The following is a 21595-nucleotide window of genomic DNA, read 5'->3' as shown; positions in this document are numbered from 1 at the left end:
GCCGCTCCGACCAGACCACCACCGTGCTGGTCCCGTTCAGCCTGGACAGACACTTCAAAGTGTGGCAGCGAACCCAGCCAGACCCGGTCTGACCCCACTGCCGGTCAGCCGTCTGGTCCCAGCCTGAGCCAGCGCCGGGGCTTTAGATTTGGGTTGATTAGATCTGGTTCTGAAAAAAGTAGAGTTTGATGTTTTTGGCATGGCACGATAAGGACTTTGGTTTCGGAAAACCTTGACATTTCCACACCTTGAGTTTGAGCTGAGTGTCGTGTCGGCCCATGGTGGTTCAATTTAGCCCCTGTGTCTCTAAACATTTTTATTTAGCTTTTCCGAGTTGTTCTGGTGCAGACCAACAGACATTGAGTTAATGTCTGTGAATGTGAATCGTACTTAATCACAGTTACGATCTCAAAGGGCTTTGTTGTTGTTTGAGGATGTTTGGAAATCAGCAGCCCATTACAGTCATGGAGGGGTTGGTTTTACACAAAAGGCTTTGGTGTGAGAGGCAGACTTGGTAGAGTTCTACGTTTCCCATGGCGATGGATCAGCTCTTCCATGATTCCTCCATTTACTTTCCACAACCCTACGAACATCTTGCACTTTTTAACATGTATTTTCTTGAATGTATATGTAAAGCAGAATGCATTTAATAACATGCTTAAGTATGTTGCAGACCACCTCCTTTTATATATGTTTTAGATAATTCATTCATCAACACATTCACTGGATTAACACATTACATAACCACCACCTACACAGAATAACTTTAATTAATTTAGAATTCTACATTACCTTGTATTTTTATCTATACTGTGTATGCACTGTATTGGCCCAACTCTCCTAACCTATTTAGTATTCTTTGTTTTATTGGGACCTAAAATGTTCAAGGCACAAGTTGACTTTTATAGGTGCTGGTGTTGGTTACTCAGATTTATATGTGCCCTCAATACGGGTGTGAAAATGTGCCATGACGTCTCCATGGGGTTTAAGACGAAGCAGAGGAATATTTCCCTGCTAATCCTTGTTGTTTTTGTCTCTCGCTGTCTCATTCTCTCCTCTTTCTCTGTCTGTCACATTTCTTTATCCATCGTCTCTATCTGTCTAATATTCACTCTCTCCGTCTTAACCACCAGGAACTATCCAGTATGACTACACACCCATACACTTGCACACATCACACTCACTTACTTACTCATACTTCCTCATTCGCTCTCTTTGATGCAACAAATACACACACACACCCTAAATACTTACGTTTTGTGAGTAAAGACAAACATTTTGAAAAAATGTACAGAAGATTGTTTTATTAGCACCTTTAACTGTTTACAAGGGGATTTTAATAACAGGGGCAGGATAGTCAGGTTACAGTGATCAGGGTGTTTGACCCCCAGCCGAAAGCTACTGGGTTAGATTCTTAAACTTCAGCATACCAGCATACCATCCTACAGCAAGATGCTACTAACCCCTCTGCTCTCCAATGGCAAGTTTCTGAAATCACTCTGGGAGTTGGTTTGGACCAAATTGCTGTTATATCACCAAATCTACTGACTTAGCTTTTTCCTAGTAATGCGTTGTGGCAATGTCTGGTAGCCCTCTGCAGCTGTGAAAACATGGGGGCTCCCACCTGCGTTAGGACTCCCAAAACCTTGTACCAGGGAACCACAGAAACGTCTTTGTCGAGAACTTTAGTATCAGATTGAAGTCGCAAGAACAGACCAGAGCTGTAAATACACCCCCTCCACACACACACACACACACACACACACACACACACACACACACACACACACACACACACACACACACACACACACACACACACACACACACACACACACACACACACACACACACACTGTGACAAGCTAAAACAACCAGCTGTTTACTGTCTGCTGTGTGGATAGCAGCGGCCTCGTCGTTAGCTGAATATCTTTGAGCAGTAATTGACCTATGACCTCCTTGGCGCAAAACCAAAGTGGTCTCCTACTTTCAGAGTACAGACGGAGAGGCGAGCAGGGGAGGAAAGGGGGGGGGGGGGGGGGGACATCCATTCTGAAAAAAAAACAACCTGAGAATGTTCTGCTTGCCTGTTGAACTTGGGTGCATTATGCTGACACTTTAAACCCCCTGCCCCCCCATCCTTCCTCCTCCCTCCAACTTTACACAGAGGTCATTAAGGATGACAAGCTCACTCGTTTCTGGTTTCCCTTGAGTGATATTCACAATATCACTCTGCAGATATTTAGAGCATGTGCCTCGAGGGCACTAGCTCTTCTCCAAAGGAGGAGAAATCCTTCCTTCTTCTCAGAAGGAAGGATTTAACATGACGGTTCGTTTTACACTTTGCGTGTAAAACGACACGTTTGCATCAAACCTAGTCATCAAGCGAAGGCTTTTACCCAAAGCGTCCTTTAAAGAGATATTATGTAATATTATGTACAAGAAAAAAGCTTCCAGTGTTGCACAACTGTGCAGAGTGGCTCTAGATCAGAAGGTTAGTACTTCCTATTAATGGGGTTGAAAACAGACGTGTCTCTTTCCAAAGTTCTCCTTGGCTGTTTTTTTTTCTGTGTCCAGCTGCCTTTTAACTGACTCCTTGATTAGGTGATTTAGTTCACCTGGGGAAAGGGGGTAGATGCCTGTTGGCTGCTGACTGCATCCAATTGGCTCAGGGCATTTGATTGACAGATGCTGTCTTCCAATTTCAGCAGTGTTACATTAGCACACTTAATGACCCCTTAAGCAACCTCTTTCACAAGATGTGTTGTGCAAGGGTTGTTACTCATCATCATAACCAAAGCCAGGCCCTCTCCTCTCCTCGTTCTCCTCTCTCACTGCCTGAGGCAGCTGACTAACGGAAAGCTCAGAATAAGCGTTAATGGCGCCATTACAAACATGGAGGCCTTCCTTTCTGCTTCGTTTGGACGCTAAAAGCGAACCGCCACACAGGCCCCGGCCTGGCCTGTAATCCAGTGAATCAGTGAACACTAAACACGCGGTGTCTAGCCAGATGTTGTGACAGCTGCCCCGTGCACCTTGTGTCAACCCTGCCCCCTATGGGTGCCTTTAGTCCGGGCCTCCTCGTGGGCCTCCAACCGTGGACGCTGTTGGATGTGGACGTTTCCCTGCCTTGGCCCCACAAAGCAGAAGACCTCACATTGCTAGATTCCTGGAAATATGTGTGTGTGTGTGTGTGTGTGTGTGTGTGTGTGTGTGTGTGTGTGAGGCGTGGGTAGCCTGTAAACGCAGGACTGTACTATGTGTGTGTGTGTGTGTGTGTGTGTGTGTGTGTGTATGTGTGTCGGTGTGTACTTCATCAAAGTTTGCATCAGCTGTTGAAGTCACTGTGATTTGTTTGTTTTGTGGCACGAGTCGCTGGGAGAAGAGACTCATTCATCCACACGGTGTTGTCCAAGTGCACTCATCGGGCCGCGTGGGAAAGGTTTAACTAGTTCAGTTGTGCTTCTTTTTTTTTTCCATAGCTGGTTCCACCTTTCTGGTTTCTCTTCCTCCTCTGGCTCTCTTACAGCGGAGTGAAGCACCTCCTTGGACGTCAGCCTGCTGGCTGGCTGACGTCCACACACGCACACACACACACACACACACACACACGCACGCACGCACGCACACACACAGCTCACAGCTTAAGGTGGATCTCCAGCACCTTGGTTCTCCTCTGCTCCACGGAGGCCAGCCAGTCGCCCCGGGAGTCCAGAGCCTTCACCCCCTCAAAGTGATCCAGGGTCCACTGGTGGAAGAACTCCCGTTGCACTCTGTCCAGTTATACACAAAGCACAAGGTTTCCAAAAACATCTTGAGTAAATAACACTTAACTCCAAACAACGTAGTGCACACTCGGCCAGAATCCAGACAAGCCAGTTTTCAAACAGTCAGACACAACACATTATTAGCCCATGTTTGATCCTTACAAGTCCTGTAACCAACGTACTGCTTGTAATCCTACTCCATCTTGTAACATAGCACCAGATTAGATATAATGGTAATTGGTCCTCATTTATATAGCACTTTCATCCAAAGCGCTTTACAGTGTCGACTGACATTCACCCATTCATGCACACATTCACACACCGACGGCGGAGTCAACCACGCAGGGCAACAGCCAGCTCGTCAGGAGCAAGTAGGGTGAGGCATCTTGCTCAGGGACACCACGACACACAAGGAGGAGCAAGGAGGAGCCGGTGATCGAACCAGCAACCTTTCAGTTACCAGCCAACCCGCTCTACCTCCTGAGCTAATCCCGCCCCTATCTAGTAGTTTAGTAGTCGATGGGAGATATGTGGGTGACATAGCGAAAAGGAGTGAGTCATGGCCTCTCTTCTCCCAGCGGGTGCTGTGCACGGTACGGGGTGACTCGGGCCTTGGTGACCCCATGTGAGGACACCCTGGAACGGCTGAGAGGACAACATCTAGCGGCTCAGCGGCCCCCAGCTCCACTTCCTCACCCACAACATGGTCACACCACCACCTTCACCTTGTGTACCTGTTACCATGGCTGTATGAGAACAAGAACTGAATTCACAGCACAACCCCGGTCGCAGACGACACAACATTTTGGAAGTAGCATACTGACACCTTACAGGCCAGGACAGGCCAGACAGGCCAGGACAACATACACCGTAGCTTCTCTTACCTTGTTGGGAAGAGAGAGGGTTGGGGGGGGGGGGGGTGGAGGGTGGGGGGTTACTTACTATACTTTACTATGTTTATTCAAGATAGATACTAGAATAGGTGGACTGAATCAAATATTGGTTTAACTCTTAATCAGTGATAAACAGGCTTTTAAAGGTTTTTATACACAAATAATCCTGCTTCCACAGGCCTCTGTAGCTATCAAAGAGGTGGGTAACCATGGTGATAACGAGATGTCTACAAATCGCAAAGCACCACTTTCGTTTTGTTTATTTTAAGATTATATTGTAAGTTATGTTTAATTTAACAGTAAAACAGAAAATGTATTTATAATTTACTATTACATTAACATCAAATGTCACTTCATGGTTTGTTGAGGATGTTTATGTATGTATGTGTTCATAAAAGCAAATGGATGTAGTAGTTTAGTTTCCAAATAGAGCTGAACACCACTCAATATTTGCGTCTACATGAATATTACCCTCCACTTTATTGTCTGTGTGGGAAGACTTTGAACTGTAAAAGCTAGCAATGATGGTATAAATTGTCAGTTAAGTTGCAGTTGAACACAAACTAATCTGTATTTCTCTAGAAGTAAACATGACTGTTAACAATAGCTTCCCTCCTTTGTTCGTCAGCTCCCTGCTCAGCTCCGTTCTGACAGCAGGGAATAAACTCACTCACTTTCACCCTTACTTGACCTCACGTTTGATTCAATGTGTTGCTGCTTGAACACGTCCGTCCCTATAAAGTGGTATCTGGCAGAATAAAAACGTGTAGGTATTATGCAGCAATGAAAAGTGTGTTGTCATGCAGAGGCACAAGAGGCCATGAGTGCTTAGGATGCTTGTTGCCATTTCCTGTTGGAAACACGAGGAAACATGCTGATTTCATGCCCAAAATGCCCCGTCATTATTATATCCCCTTGGAAGAAAAAAACAGCCAGAGGAGGAAATGGAGTGCGAGAAAGAGGAAGATGACTCAGAGGGGGAAACCGACAGTTGTTGCCCAACAGAGGGAACAGAGAGGGGGGGGATCACCAAACCATGACCGTGCAGAAACGGTCTAGACAAACACACAGAGGCAAACCTGAACACATACATTTGTATTGATGCAAACAAACAGATGCACACTCACTCAAACTTTAAAATGTGATCAATTAACTTTGAAAGTTTCAAACACATTTCAGCATTAAAAAGCCTGCAATTTACCTAGTAAGCCATAACAGTTTGTGAGAAATGTGGGTTATTTTGTGTGTCAAAGCATGTAGTTCAATGTAGGTCAACATGCACGGGTCAAAGCTGGTTATATAAGTTGCTTAGTGATTATATTGCAATATTTGTACATAGCTTTCAAGTATAGCTTAAGTCTATCCATCAGCATGAATTGGAATGGTGAAGTACAGTAAGAAGTGACTTGAGTGTGTAGAATAATTCATTCTAATAATTCCTTTGTGTCATTTTGTCAAGTCCTGTGTATTTGTACAGCACTGTGTCTCTACTTCAGTTTTCAAAGGGCTTCCCAGGCCGACATTCCAGGGCCGTTGGACAACTAACCCCTAAAGCCCTCAGATGGTGTCTGGTCGGGTAGAAAAAGAAACGCAAAGACGCATTTCATAACCTTATTTATCTCCCCCCGAGGCTTTTCTGCTGATGAGGAGATTTTGTTAGGTTTTTTGTCATGTTTCTTAAGATATTTGCTCATTCCGTGGTCTTGACATACCAACAGTGTGGACTATAGGGGCAATACATGTATATATATATATTTTTTTATTTTTTTAAATGAGGCACATCACGATAATGACATTGATATGTCTCAGACATTGATATGTCTCTGTTGTATTTACAGTATTTGTATCAACTGTTAACCTTGAAACTATTAGCCCAATCATTTGTATTTCCCAATAAAAAATTATACGTTCACCATTATGCTCAGCATCAGCAAAGTCCACGCTAAAGTGTGGGACTGAACCGCAACATCACCATATTATATTACATACAGTAAAGATGATGGAATGTGTTTACGCTGAAAAACACTTCCTGCCTATACTTTAATGAGAACTAATCCAGGCACAGGCCGACTCAATACCTGGTACCATGAGGCTTTTATCAGCCAATATCATTATGTTTCACATCCGATAGATCCGTTCCAAAAGTCCTTTTAGATCATTTACATAAATTGTTATCAGTTTTCCGCACACTTATCTCCAGCCCTAGTTTCTTCGTGGTAGACATTGGACTTCTTGGACATAATGTAATTAACCCCTCTGTCACATGCACACTTCTCTCTCAGAGAGAAGTGAGAGAGAAGTGAAGTAAGAGGGTCATGTTTAATCATTTTTTTTCTGTATTTATTTGATTGTTCGTTTCCTGTCTTGTGGGCCAACACGAGACTTTCAGGCACATTCCTCCATTGCAGAGACGTTAAAACAGAAAAAGGAAAGTTTGTGCATCTTATGAACCACAAAACCAATTGCATCATTAACATTTGACACATTTACTACCTTGTCGATAGTGTTTTCAAAATCTCTCAGATTGGTATAATCTGGAGCACGAGTCCATGCTGGTCGGTGAAAGCCCTGCTGTGCCCGCGTTTCGATAAGCCATGCATAAAAAAAAGGTCACTTTTTGTCTTCTCAGTGTGCATGAAACTCTGGATCATAGTGCCGGGCTTAAAGTCAGACCACTGAACACAGGCCTGCTTCAATCGCATGTTTTTTTTCTTTCTGTCCTTTTTTTTTTCTTTTTTTGTACTCAGTTATCCCCCATTTGGAATGTGACCCTGTCTGTGTAGCAGCAGCTCAAGTGGGCCCACACAGAGCTGGCGGTAGCCCTGAAACGTGTTTGTTCTCTACGGTCAGCCCTTCTCAAACCGTTTATAAACCAGGGCCACGCAGAGCTTGACCCTCATCCTCTGGGGCCCAGACTGAATATCCAATCAACTTTACTCAAAAAATGAATATGAACGTCAGAATTGAAGCTAGGGTACGCAATAAGGGAAAACCAGCAAGAGCGCGATTCGATTTTGAAAGTATCAGAGTGTCATGATTGTGCAGACAGGTACTCTAGGGGTAGATGCAACAGGTAGGCCATTTCATTCAGGCAGAATGAAATGATTGGGGTTTATTACAGGCCTGAGATCACTCCAGATATGTTGTGGATAGCGGGTTGTTAAGATAATTTCAACAAATATGACAAAAATGCTATTTCCATACTCTAGCTTTAAGTGGGTCAGTCACTGTCAGTGATGCGCAATGTGATGTGTTGACTCCAAATTCTGTGGTCTAAAGTTTCAAAGGGTATTGGGTGAACATATCAGCAAACGTGAAGCACAGGTTAAACTAGTCAATCATATGACATAGCTGCACAGCCCAGTCCCCGAATCCATGGTTTAAGAACCGGGTTCGACGCCATCGGGAAAAAAATTGCCACTTGAGAAACGAGACTTGTGTGTTCTTTAATACGATTTTCTTTATTTGTGAGACTTCATGCAATACATGTTGTATTAACTCTTCTCTCATTCAATGGAGTGCAATCGTTACATATACATTTTATTCAATCAATGCAGCCAGCTGTTATTTTACTCATGTTTTCTAATGATTTAATGATCTAAATCAAAAAATATCACTGGAGATATTTGTTGTCAATATTCAAGCACTATGTTACATACGATATTACATGCTTTCTTACTTTAATGATAAGCCTTTTGAAAGAGCATTGCTTTGTACACAGCGGGCAAAGTCAAAAACAATATCCTCCGGAAAACCTTAATTAGAAACACACAATGTTAACACTAAGTTTATAAAAACAGATACAAAAACGTATTTCAACGTGTTTCAACAACAGCATAACATGATACAGCATACACAAAAAATATTTGTACATTATTCCAAAAGTGTACTCAATGCTTAGAATGGATTGATGGCTGATGCAAATATGTAGTAGTAGTAGTTGTACTACAGTCTGCTATAAGTGAATTCCTGAAAAAGACCCCTAACAATATGCTATGTGGCTTTGTCCCAATGCATGTTAAAAAACTGCTTAACAACCTGAACTCTGGCTTGTTTCTTGGCAAATGTACACTCTTATACACGTTTGAAAAAACACCTGACCGGACCTGTTCTGACTGCGGTTCCAAAAGTCTGAAGAAAGGCCCACTGTGAGTCCACAGCTGGCTTGGCTAAGCTACGTTTTCCCACAGGAATATTTGTGTATTGAGTCGCCCAAAGACCTTGCCTTATTAGACCAGCTCAGGTTATTCTGTGGGCTGGGGTGAGGCGAACCAATGCTACCTCCCATCACATGTGCATGTATGTGGAGCCAAGGCAGGCTGAGAATAGTAAGGCTTCATAAACCGCGGCAGTCTGTGATCGTTTGTAAGTCCGAGGTGGAAAGCTGGCGGTAGCTACTCCAACAGCTACTGTGCTCCAATGGTTTCATGTATGACATTTGAAGTCTTTTTAAATTGTTGTTTTTGTTTAAAACGCTTCTCAATGGCTGTAGAAGTACTGTACATCATTCGATTTTGTTGTGGCCTAACCCAATCATTTTGAGGTTTAACGATTTATCGTTCGATTTGTTATCCGTTTGTTTTAACATTTTAGCAATTTCTAGAGCACGCAAATTGCTTTCCACCTCGGATGAAGGCTTACAGTTACAGTATCAAGGATAGTGAAAACACTCTTCTTAGTCAAAAGTACAGGTCCACAGAAAGTGGCAGTCCCACTGGACAAACTGGGAAGGACTGCCGCTTGCCAGCAGGCGAGCAGGGCCGTCTGAGGTAAACTTGGGATGGCTGCAAGGTTAACCTGGTATGGTACAATCTTTATATTCTCTCTCTCTCTTTCTACACCACAGGGGGGGTTATGGGGGGGAAATCAGGATTTCAGCCTTGTGCAAAAATATGTTCAATGAAATTCCTGATGGTCTTATTGGGGTTCAACAATGGATGTCTATTGCTTAAAGTGCCTGTGTAACAACAATCATCATGATTAAAGGTCGTCTTAAGTGGACGAAAAACAAGAACAAAAAGGTGAAACGAAATCAAAGGGGATGGAAAAAGAAAATCGATCACTACAGTATATGTAACCTACATTGAACAATTAAGTACAATCTCAAGAAGAAGTCAAGGAATATATCTAGGGGACGGAATGAGCCTATCAGAGAATTAGAAAAACTACATAGTGAAAATACACGTATTTGGATGCTTTAGACAGACTGACCTTCCCTCACTTCCATATATGCCATATAAGGACTTCCACTTTGGTTATTGAGAGCTCTGCTAGAAATGGATGCATAGGAACGCTTGCCATGGCACAACCGTTACCTGCAAGATTACAATACTGACAATACATCAACAAAAACCTGCAGTTTGCATTTAAAGAATAAATATTTTGCATTACCCTCAATAAAATGCTTAATAAAGACTCTAGCCCCCAGTTTATTGTGTGGCTAAGTTAGCAGCGTCACCCTAGATAAGATAGCCCTTGTTTTGTTGCTCTCAGTTATCGGTTACGGAGACCTGGGACTGTGCTATCACAGAGTGAGCTCACAGAAATAAATAGCTTTAGCACCGTTGAAGTCACTATCACTATTCTACCATTTTTGTGAACTATTGCTGGGCTGTGGTTATCCCAAACCGCTCTACATTCAGCCCACAAAGCTACCCTGGGGAGACAGACCGGCCCAGCCTCTAAGGTTTCTTTACCATCTGTCTTTCTCAGCACCTTGGAGAAAGGTCTGGGTCAAGATCTGCTCTCTAACTATGGGTGTGAGCCCATATCAGGGTCACACGCCTGTTGCCGAAAGGATCAGAGTCGCAAGCCAAACTAGCAGTACCTAAAACCCTGCCTAATCCACACTTTTTTGGTTAGTTTCTATAAGCACTGGATTCTATGGAAGTACTTCTAAGAGTTAACGCTAAATCAATGGCCCGGCTAATGTTGTATCTGGGGTGGCAGTAGCATCCCAAATACAAGCAAACCAATGTTAGTCTGGTGTGTGTATATAAAGAAAGGACAGGTTGAGCTATAAGGCTATCATGAGCTATGTACCCAGAGACAAGCGCCTTCAACAGGCTTTAGACGGTGGTGGGAAGTGAGGGGCTGTCTACTATCGCCTCAATGGCTTTCTGCTCCGGCGAGCAGCAGAGGAAGATGCGAGTGCCCAGGCTCTTGAAGGCAAACCTGAAGTACATGGCGTGGCCCATGGCCACAAAAGACACGGAGATGAGGACAAGCACGCCAAAGGCTTCGGGGTTGGGCGCCAGGATCACCATGATGAAGTGCAGGAGGTCCAGGAGGTAGTTCATGGAGTTCTGGACGCCGTTAATCACCCCGCGCTCCGACTCCGCCACGCTCTCTTGGATGAGCTGCGTCACGGTAAGGTCGAACGACCACAGGCCTGGAAGGGGAGGAGGGGGGTAGAGAGATAGATAGATAGAGATTTATTTATTTAGAGAGAGAGTACTTTATTCATCCTGAGGGAAAATGTTGCTGTCTCAAAAAAGGAAGAATATATCTTTTTTAATAGAATAACACAATGTTAAATATTTACAAATTAGATTCATATTAGACATAAAATGTCTAATAAACGTAATGTAACTATCACCCGGCTCAAATGCTGGGATATTGCACGTTAATGTGAAACATGAAGTATTGAGATGGAAAAATTGCACAATGAGAATGGCATGAGAAGTAAAGTTGAGGTTAAATAGTCCCAGTTATTGTGACAAGAAGACCAACAACGTTTTGGTGGAGCAGGTAGTTTCAAGAGCTGCATAAACAATGAATTGCAGCTACTGTAGTCATTATGACTATGTAATTATTGGTGTCAAAGATTGCAGATATTGCAGTGACATGCAGAGATGGCCTTCTACCCATCGTTACGTAACGATGAGGGTACAACGTAAGGGTTGTAAAGGTGTGAGACATCCTGCTTTTTTTAATGCTGAGCCAGTTTTAGGAAGTCATTTTACAACCTTTTACAAGAGACAATAAATATTTTTGTCACGCTTTCGACTTTTGCAAAACAATCAAGGGCAAGGTGCAGATAGGGCAGTTGCGGCAGTTGGGTGTTGACTCCAAGTCACAAGGGTTACTGGATTTGATTCCCAATTTCTAGGAATTTGCTTTTGGCTAAAGGTGTCTGCTCAAAAACTAAAATCAAAAACCAGTCTAGTGATCTCAAGCGCAAAAAAGAAAATCGTACTAAAACCCTAAACAACTCAACCCCCCCCCCGTCCGTCCGTCCGTCCCACCACGTCACTCACCGAGCCTCGCGGCGATGACCCCGGCGAACAGCAGGCCGACGGACATGTAGGACTGCAGCGGCGGCAGCTCCTCCAGCGGCGCCGACGCGGTGGTGGCGTTCCCGGACAGGATGTCCCCGGTCAGCCCCCGCGTGAGGCTGTGGTCTGCCTCGGGCAGGACCCCCCGGTCGCCCACCAGGTGGCTGTACAGGTCCAGGAAGGGCGAGACGCTCAGGTCCAGCGGGCTGCCCGGCGCGAAGACGGACGCCACGCACAGCATCAGGCAGGACAGCTGGGCCACGCCCGAGAGGAAGCCGGTGCGGATGAGGCCGCACTTCTTGCGCACCCAAGTGAAGGCCACGGTGCCGCAGATGCCCGCCACGGCCGACGCGCCCATGAGCAGGCTGAGCACCGAGCCGTTGAGGCCCTGCGTGTAGGCGTAGCCCGTGGTGATGCAGTCGAAGCCCAGCACCGTCATGTACAGGAAGGACAGGGACATGCCGGCGAAGAAGATGTTCTGGTTGTAGTAGGACACCCAGCCGGCCTTCAGGGTGCGCAGGGGCTCCGTCACCTGGTAGCAGCAGCTGGTCTCCTTGGTGGAGGGGGCGGGTCTGGCCACCACTGCCACGCCGTCCGTCATCAGGGGCTGGGAGGACTCTTCGGGAGTCAGGCCGTTCTCCAGGTCTAAGCGGTGGGGGGAGACGAAGGCGGGGGGGAGGAGGTGAGCGGGGATAGTGTGTGTTTTGTTTGTTAGGGGGTTTTTAACACCAATGTCTGCGTTCTTCAGCAAGATTCCTCAGCCTTATATGCACATGAATGACAACATTCACTGAGAGCTGTTTCGGGTTTAAAAAAAAAGGGTATAGTCGTAGGTGGTAAGTTAAAGAATAGATAGGAATAGAATAGGTTTCGGTCTGGACTCCTCACGCATGTAAACTGGAACAACCTCCACCGATCATTAACTTCATGAACTTCATGACTTCATGACTTCATGAGAAGTACATGAATTGAATATGAAGGTTACCATGCTTTACTATCATCAGCCTTTGCAGTTCTATGTATGTCTCCGTAACCTTAACACTTTCCTTTGTATTCGTATTGTATTTTATTTAAAACATTGAGAAATGGCGTACCACTGAGTGCCTACGTTACAACAGACTCCATGAATCCCAGACAGGAACATTGGACAGGGGGGCAGTGGTGAGCATAAGTAAACAAAGACATCCTGGTTACCTCTGGGCGAGCCGAGCTGCTTGAGCTCCTGCTCTTGCGCCTTCTGTCCTCCCTTGACGGCCAGTGCCGGGGTCTTCTGGTAGACCTTCCAGAGCAGGGCGTACTCCAGACACATGGAGCACAGGTTCCAGCCGGAGATGAACCCGCAGCCGATGAAGTGAGAGCCGAACGCCATGATCTGGCCCACCAGCATGGGGGCCAGGATGTTGGTGAGCTGATCGATGATCCGCACCGTGGCATTCATGTCTGTTCAGACCGTAGGAGAAAAGAGATTGTAGGGCTTTGTTTGAAGTTCGCTCCGTTTTTGGGGTGTAGGCTTTGATTGCTTTGGATAAAGGCATCTGCCAAATGTATACAAGTGAATGTTTGAGTTAGGGGGAGGGTTCAATGTCAATTTAGGTAAGGGGGGAATGATGTCAATGGAGACTGTCATATAGACCTCTCTGTTTGGAAGAAATCCCGGAAAACGTTATTGGTACATTTGATTGTGAACCTATCACAGCAGGTCGTAAAACACAAAGCACGTTGAACGAGTTCAGCGGAGCAGATAAGAAAATATAAACTGTGGTGGCTGACCTCAACAGCCTGTGAATTACAGAATTACAGTCACAGAAGTATTCAAAGTCATTAACTTTCCACAATGCCTGGAACATTTACTGTACCAACCGACGGCAAAGGTTGTAAACATAATGCGCACAATCGACAGTGACTCAGCTAACGAATGGGTTCAAAGTTCAACTTTCCATTGCACACGTGCTCTCACTAATGGTCATAGGGAGGGCTGGGGGGGCCTATATCAGACGTGGAGATCATGGATCATAGTGTGTGTGTGTGTGTGTGTGTGTGTGTGTGTGTGTGTGTGTGTGTGTGTGTGTGTGTGTGTGTGTGTGTGTGTGTGTGTGTGTGCACGCGCACGCACGCACGCACACACACACACACACAAATTGAAGGCCTGCACCTGTCTGCTTCCACCCATCATAGTGTACCCCTTGTATCAACACTGTACAAACAAACACTGTTACACACAGTGTGTGTGTGTGTGTGTGTGTGTGTGTGTGTGTGTGTGTGTGTGTGTGTGTGTGTGTGTGTGTGTGTGTGTGTGTGTGTGTGTGTGTGTGTGTGTGCTACTCACCGGCTAGTGTGCTGCTATCCTGCCCAGCCACCACCACCACCCAGTCCCTCTGGATGGTGATGGCTGTAGCTGTGCTAGCAAGGTTAGCGATGTTAGCGATGGAGATCACCATGATGTAGCAGACAGTCTGAGAAGGAGGAATTAGAACACATTTTTTTATTTCCCTTCACTTATCATTTTGTTTGTGACAATATATCAATATTTCATTCAGATTAAAATTACAATTTACGGATAAAAAGCCAATCATCCGTTGTTGCTGTAACTTTCTGCTCATCAAACAATGCTCTAGTATGTTTTTGAAAAGAAAAATGTATAAGAAAGTAATAAAGTAATGCCAATGTGAAATATAGAGAGCATTTCCTTGGTGGGGATAAAGAAAATCTCTTCCAATAGAGAACACATGGCAACATTATGGAACTGGCGGAATTCTGGTCTAATACCAAGCATGTGACTGTCAACCCAGTAGGGCGAATAACTGGATGGCCTAATCTCTTAGCATATTTGTCTGGAAACCTCTACAATGGCCAACACGCACAGGCCAGTGTGTCGGGTCCCACTATCTCATGCCTCCCGTTGTTCTCTACTATAAAGAGAAGCGGGGCTCTGTTGGTGGTCGGCATGGGAACAATTTCGACCCAACGGGCCCCACCATGGTGTACATGTGTCCCACTCGCTCTCGTTCTTGTGTCTTCTGTGAGTATGTGTGTGTGTGTGTGTGTGTGTCTCCCCCCTGCTCTCTCTCTCTCTATCTCTCTTTCTCCCCCTCTCTCTTTCTGTCGTGTGTGTCTCTCCCTGTGTGTGTGTGTGTGTGTGTGTGTGTGTGTCTCTCTCTATTTTTCTCTCTCTTCCTGTTGCTCTCTCTCTCCCTGTGTGTGTGTGTGTGTGTGTGTGTGTCTCTCTATTTTTCTCTCTCTTCCTGTTGCTCTCTCTCTCTCTCTCTCTCTCTCTCTCTCTCTCTCTCTCTCTCTCTCTCAATTTCAATTCAATACAATTCAAAGGAGCTTCATTCAAATGGGAAACATAAGTTTACATTGTCAACTTAAGTGTGAAATATAAACAAAAAATGTAAAGGAGTTGCAATCAAATATACCATTAAGTGTAAGATGAACTTTACAAATACTCTCATGTGACCGGCCCTAGAAGAACATGCTGACTACACAGCCACTCTTGACAACAAGACACTCAGTCTCCTGTTTCACCCCTCCCTCCCTCCCTCCCTCCTTCCCCTTCTCTCCCTCCCTCCCTCCCCTTCTCTCCCTCCCTCTCTCCCTCCACCTCCACAAATATTCAAAATGGCAGGCTTTGCTCCCCTCCCCTGCCTCTCTCCCTTCCTCGGTCCAGGTCATCATGGGATAGTGATCACGGCCCACACTGTCAACCAGCACAACCAGGGGGCTATTACAACACAAAGCCGTGTCCTTGTGATTTCTGATTAAATACTTTAGTTTCCCTGACATTAAAACGCTGAATCCTATCAGATTGAACTGCGTCTTGATCATCTCTCATCATAGTCTCTCTCTCCCTCTCTATTTCTTTCTCTCTTTCACTGTCTCTCTCCCTCGGCCTCTGCTCTTGGACAAGATCCATATACGCAACAAAAACAATTCAATATTGATCCTAAAAACTATTATAACACCAGAGAGAGAGAGAGAGAGAGAGAGAGAGAGAGATTTTCTCCTGTCAGACTTGTCACTGAACTCAAAATCAGAGCCATAAAGGCCCATTCACATGACCACGTTCCTATCAGCGAGCCATCATGCCAGGCGTCAACCTGAGGGTCAGAGTACCATACAGGTATAGCAGAACCTAAATGCCTCCGCTGCACATTCACTCCTAGATTAGCCAATATATATCGAGGGGGAGAAGGATAGTATCTTACCAGAAGCCAACCGTTGTACATACTGCCCAGCTGGTCTTTATACTGGAACACGACCATTAGGAGGATGCCACACAAGATAACACAGGTGTTCTGGACCAGTAGTGAAGTCTGTGCCACTATGTGTTAAAAAAAGCAGGAAAATGTTAGGGCCACAACAGTATTTATGTCCCCAAGTAGGCTTAAAGGCCAAGCTGTTTGAAGATGTTCTACTCTGTTATTACGTTAATACATTAATTACATTAATTATTAAGAGACCAACATCACTATTATTCGATAATATATATATGATAATAACATTCATTAAAATACAACTTAATTTTTTTAATAATCTGACCGAAGGAATTAAGCAAAGTAACGGCTCTTTCTTTTTCTACATATCCTTTAATTCCTTCTATTCATTATTTTCAAATCTTGATCCTCAAGACAGACTCACTCCTAGCCTGTTGTAAAAGAAACGTACCTTTGAGTCTGGGGTTCCTGTCCACCCAGTCCCCTATGAGGGCCCCCAGGAGCAGCACCGAGCCGGCAACCACCAGCCCGTACACGGCTGTGAGCAGCAGGCTGTTGCCGTACAGCTCCACCAGGAACACCGCAACGGCGAAGTTCCACATTCTGTCGCCCTGGAAAATTTATTAATGTTGACTTCATTATTCATAATGGTTTTAGACAATCAATCATTGGTTATTTAGATGTACAAAAAAAAATCGAATCCATGAACATGAGGTTCCTGTCTGAGATTTATGAATTAGGCATATATTTATTTGTAATCATTATTTAATTAGCATTTTCTTTGAATATCCAGTTTATTGTGTGTGGGGTTGCTTTTGTGGTTGTGGAAGAATGACCATAGGCCTATGTTTGGTTTAAGCATTGTTATTGTATAATGTTTTTAACTTGACACCAGTTGCTATTTCTGGGTGATAGTGACCATAAGTGCAGCCATGTATTATCAGAGTGAAATGACGAGAAAACAATTGTCATGTCACTCTGTCCTAGGTTGACATTTATGAGACATAGGTCATTTTTAAATTGCAATGACCTATATTCATAAGGAATCCTTTAAATGACGAATAATAAAAATATAAATATCTTACCCATGTTGACAGTGCATGTCCCATGTAAATAAGGAACTTTGCAGATGTAAAAAAGTCCCGAACAGATTCTGAAATAATTAATGAAAGAAAAAAATACAAAATTCAGTTTGACATTTTTGACATGTTGAAAAAACATGTTCATTACAGCGGACCTGCTGGCCGTCCAGGTTTGTGCAGGATGCAAAGCAGTGACAGAGAAAGGCATTGCATGCAACTGGAGAAAGCAATGACACCTACCACAGCATGTTTTCTTTGGAGCAGCGTTATCCATTGTTATATCGTCCAGTGATAATCAGGTCAATACGATGTTATTACTATTTCTTCCCTTTTGTCAATGCGGCTTGGGATTTCGACGCGATGGGGGTTCTCTCTGCAAAGAGATGTCCAGAGAAACAAATCCACAGATCCTATCCTATCTATTCGCCTCTCCAAACTTAGCTAACACTGTAGCTGAAGTTGGAAAGAAATATTTCAGCCGTGGAGGCTTGCTAAAAATGAAATACAAAGGCGATTGAAGGCACGCCTCAGTTCTGCAGTTGAAGCTCTCGCTGCCACTACAGCCTCTGTTTACCTCCACCCCGCTTATACAGTGCATGAGTGACGTCGAAGTCACGTGAGTCGTGACGATTTATTTACAGAATTCTGTTCACAACCAAAAAGAAAACCTGGTTGGTACCTCTCCCGTCACCGACCAACCGCTGATCAGAACCTCCCGTTACCAACCAATCAATGAGCCGCATCAGAGAGTGGCCGCTCCCACTGTCGGACCCTTGGATCAGAAAAAAACCAAGGGTTCGACAGTGGGAGCGGCCACTCTCTGTGTCTCTCTCAGTGATTGGTTGGTAACGGGAGGTACCGCCCCACTGTAGGTGTTCTGATCAGCGGTTGGTCGGTGACGGGAGAGGTACCAACCAGGGTTTTTTTTGTTATGAACAGAATTATGTAAATAAACGGTCATGACTCACGTGACTTCGACGTCACTGTACAAGCGGGGTGGAGGTAATGTCGACCAAGAATTCCCATGCAAAGAGCCCATTGTTGTAGAGAGTGGGTTCCGATATTAGTGTTATACAGTATTCTTTTGTTTCGAAATGTAATTGTGTGGTCAAGTAATGCCCAGGTTCAAATTATCTGCATATGAATGCCTAGTGGGTAAAAAATAATCAAACTCGAACTTGAACCAGCAGAAGGACTTCACTAAACCCAAAAGCGTGCAAGCTTTAACAAACACACACACACACATACACACACACACACACACACACACACATGCAGGCACGCACATACACACACACGCACACACAACACACACACACAATTCTATAAAATAAGTCTGAAGTTGAAACTATCTTACATCTATTTCATGTATATGACTTCATTTATAAGGTGTTTTGGTCTAAATCCTCCTCATTGTTCTGAAACTCTACAGCATTTGATGGAGTTGGTATTGTTGATTCAACTTGTATCACTTTTGAGACGTACAGCTAGGCACAATTTGCCTGGCTGTGGTGGTCAAAATGTATGTGTTTGTTTTTAATTTCAGGTTGTGGTATAAATCATATAAATGTCTGTGTCTAAGAGGATACATTTATTCTGGTTACACGCATTATTCTGTAGAAATAAATACAGAAGTGATACAGAAGTACACAGTTTACAGAGGTGTTAACTATTAACCATGCGGCAATTGACAGCAATGCCTAAAATAAAAACTAGACCGTTTCTTTATCTCAACGTGACCACCAGAAAACAGCAACCACCTCTGCCCTGGTTTTTGCTCTGCGTTCAACCTCAGTTGGAACCCATGCAGCCACATATATTTCACAAATCACACCCTTTGGTACGTTTTCGGTGAATCCTAGCTGTTGACATGGTATCTTTTCACCCTCTTTTGGGGCTGCATCAATAAAAGATAATAACAAAAGCATTTGGTTCACACATCTGTGGATGATACGTATTTGGTTTGGTTGGAGGGAGGAGGGCACAGCGGGACTGGGTGGAATCCGAATCCGGTTTCATGAGAAAGAGCTTCCCAGCATAGACCATTGACTCAACCTAACCCACCTCACTAGAGCTAAAAAATGAAACGTGATGACAATGATAAACATGAATATTGTTTTGATATTGCGTTGTCCATAATTTAGTAAGTGGTTATGTTTTCATTTATTCAGTTATTATTCATTCCACCATATTGGAAGATGCTTAAGATCCTTTCATATTCAATGTATTTGATGCAACAGCAGAACGTTGTGTTGATTCTCTTGTTGCTGCTCTCATGGGGTTTAACAAAGCAGTGGCAGGAACAAAAGCAATACGTTTATAGGTATTTAATTAGACTCTTTGAAGAAGCCAAACCAAGTGGCGCCAGTTAAACCCAATCCTCTACCTTAACACAGGAGACACAGACACACAACCACTGTGCGTGTGTTGGAATTGAGATTGCCTCATTTGGCTTCATTTGGTTTGAATCCTGAGGAAGCCATTCATTAACTATAACCCTTTGCATTAGTGAGTGAAATGGGAAACCATGTGAATGGGCCAAACATTCCCAAACACACAATGCTTTAACATTCACAATCTTGTTGGGATCATGGACATGCCAGGACCAGAATCATAATGAAGGCTACAACATCATGTTATCCATGTTCAATGAAATGTGTGTACTGTTTCATCTCTAGGCTGGCCACTTTTAAGGGCTTAGGTGTGGTTGGCTAGCATCTTACGAGATTCAAAATAAACAGACAAACATTTGCTTGACTCACTTGAACCTAAACCAGAGGAATCCAAATATTTACAATGCCTGGGAACACATGTTGATGAATTTGATCAAGAAAAACATAAAAGGAATAACGTAAAAAAACGTCTTTGAACATACAGTTTAACATTCCTCCATTCAAAAAATCCTCAACTCTCAGTGTCATCTATTATTTTCACTAATTACATAATTTTTATGTATCCTAAACGGCCTTAATGTGTTAGTATGTATGCGGTCACATTGATTGAGTATTCTTTTTATTATTTATTCTATGTTTCCAACACACGGATATCTATGTGGGGAGAAGCCACAACAGTTGCAGATAAACTGATTTAGACCAACAAATAACATACAAATACAATAGTAAGAAAAGAGTCCATGTTGTTAAAAACCATGACGAGGGCTTATGGATACCAACCTAAAACAGAGTTGGTTTGTGGAATATTTTCAGCCACATGATAACAATAGCCTTATATTGTCACACATTGAGCTCTATTGGAGGATTTGGTAAACCTGCTGGGTTCCTATTAAGGCCCCTTGTGTCCATTGAGCAGGTAAAAACAGATTACCGGCCACCCTATTAGTGGGTTAGTGTGTCATCAGCGGTTCCCTCCGATCAACTGCTGTGTCATCCTTAGCAGTCATGTGATCCGGCCCGGATAACTCTTTGCGGCATAGCTTCCCTAGCTTCCCTTTCAGGTCCCGACGGCAGCATAACAACAAGGGCTGCTTACGGCAGGCTAAATTTACACTCCTCGGAACCGAAATACAGTGATGACATATGTATGTGTGTGTGTGTGTGTGTGTGTGTGTGTGTGTGTGTGTGTGTGTGTGGTCTTAAATAACCCAACCGCATATCAGTGAAGGGATGGGTATGGTGGCGGTCTGGAAGTAAGCCTTGGTATACACAAGACTGGACTTGATTCTGGTTCCTTACCATGGATCTTTTATGAACAAGACATACAGGTCATGTTTTTTGTCTCTGCAGTGTCTCTGTCTCTGTGTGTGTGTGTGTGTGTGTGTGTGTGTGTGTGTGTGTGTGTGTGTGTGTGTGTGTGTGTGTGTGTGTGCGTGTTGAGAGTTTACCCACTGTTGCGATACAGTTAAAGGTTAGGTAGGGATGTTTTCAGTGTGCTCAACAGTGCCGATGACCCCGTTAGTGCAGCTGGGTCAATATGCATTTCAGTGACGGGATGGGTAAGGTGGCGGTCTGGAAGTAAGCCTTGGTATACACAATATGGACAAGACATACAGGTCATGTTTTTTGTCTCTGCAGTGTCTGTGTGTGTGTGTGTGTGTGTGTGTGTGTGTGTGTGTGTGTGTGTGTGTGTGTGTGTGTATCTGTATGAGTGTGTGTCTGTGTGTTTTAGTGTGTGTCTGTATGTATGTGTGTGTGCGTGTGTGAGTGTGTATGTATGTATGTATGTATGTATGTGTGTGTGTGTGTGTGTGAGGGCTTACCGACTGTTTCGATACAGTTAAAGGTTAGGTAGGGATGTTTTCAGTGTGCTCAACAATGCCGATGACCCCGTTAGTGCAGCTGGGTCAATATGAGCGTGTCTTGATTCAGGTTAGTTATTGGAGGCTGGATACTGCCTGGTATTTAA

The 21595-nt window shown here is 44.1% G+C and overlaps 1 protein-coding gene across 1 annotated transcript; it reads right to left on the bottom strand.

The window, feature by feature from the left end:
• Positions 1-8106: 8106 nt before the first annotated feature.
• Positions 8107-17778, bottom strand: slc40a1 (solute carrier family 40 member 1). The gene is made up of 8 exons (XM_084478977.1): positions 17474-17778; positions 17237-17304; positions 16603-16762; positions 16143-16258; positions 14264-14390; positions 13132-13377; positions 11920-12582; positions 8107-11051 (listed from the first exon to the last, which is right to left on the bottom strand). The coding sequence occupies exons 1-8, from the start codon at positions 17505-17507 to the stop codon at positions 10729-10731; spliced, it is 1737 nt and encodes a 578-aa protein (XP_084335103.1). The 5' UTR covers positions 17508-17778; the 3' UTR covers positions 8107-10728.
• Between the last annotated feature and the right edge of the window lie 3817 nt (positions 17779-21595).

Source organism: Micromesistius poutassou (assembly GCF_964030765.1).
Source record: "Micromesistius poutassou genome assembly, chromosome: 14".
Taxonomy (NCBI): Eukaryota; Metazoa; Chordata; class Actinopteri; order Gadiformes; family Gadidae; genus Micromesistius; species Micromesistius poutassou.
Note: the sequence above shows the minus strand (reverse complement) of the source record. Positions and strands in the feature narration are given on the sequence as shown.

Coding starts and splice junctions, on each gene's coding strand:
- slc40a1 (XM_084478977.1), bottom strand. CDS start 17,507: ATGGATAACGCTGCTCCAAAGAAAACATGCTGTG. Junction 14,391..16,142: donor TGTACAACGGTTGGCTTCTG/GTAAGATACTAT, acceptor CCTCCTTCTCAG/ACTGTCTGCTACATCATGGT. Junction 11,052..11,919: donor GGTCATCGCCGCGAGGCTCG/GTGAGTGACGTG, acceptor CTCCCCTTCCAG/GCCTGTGGTCGTTCGACCTT.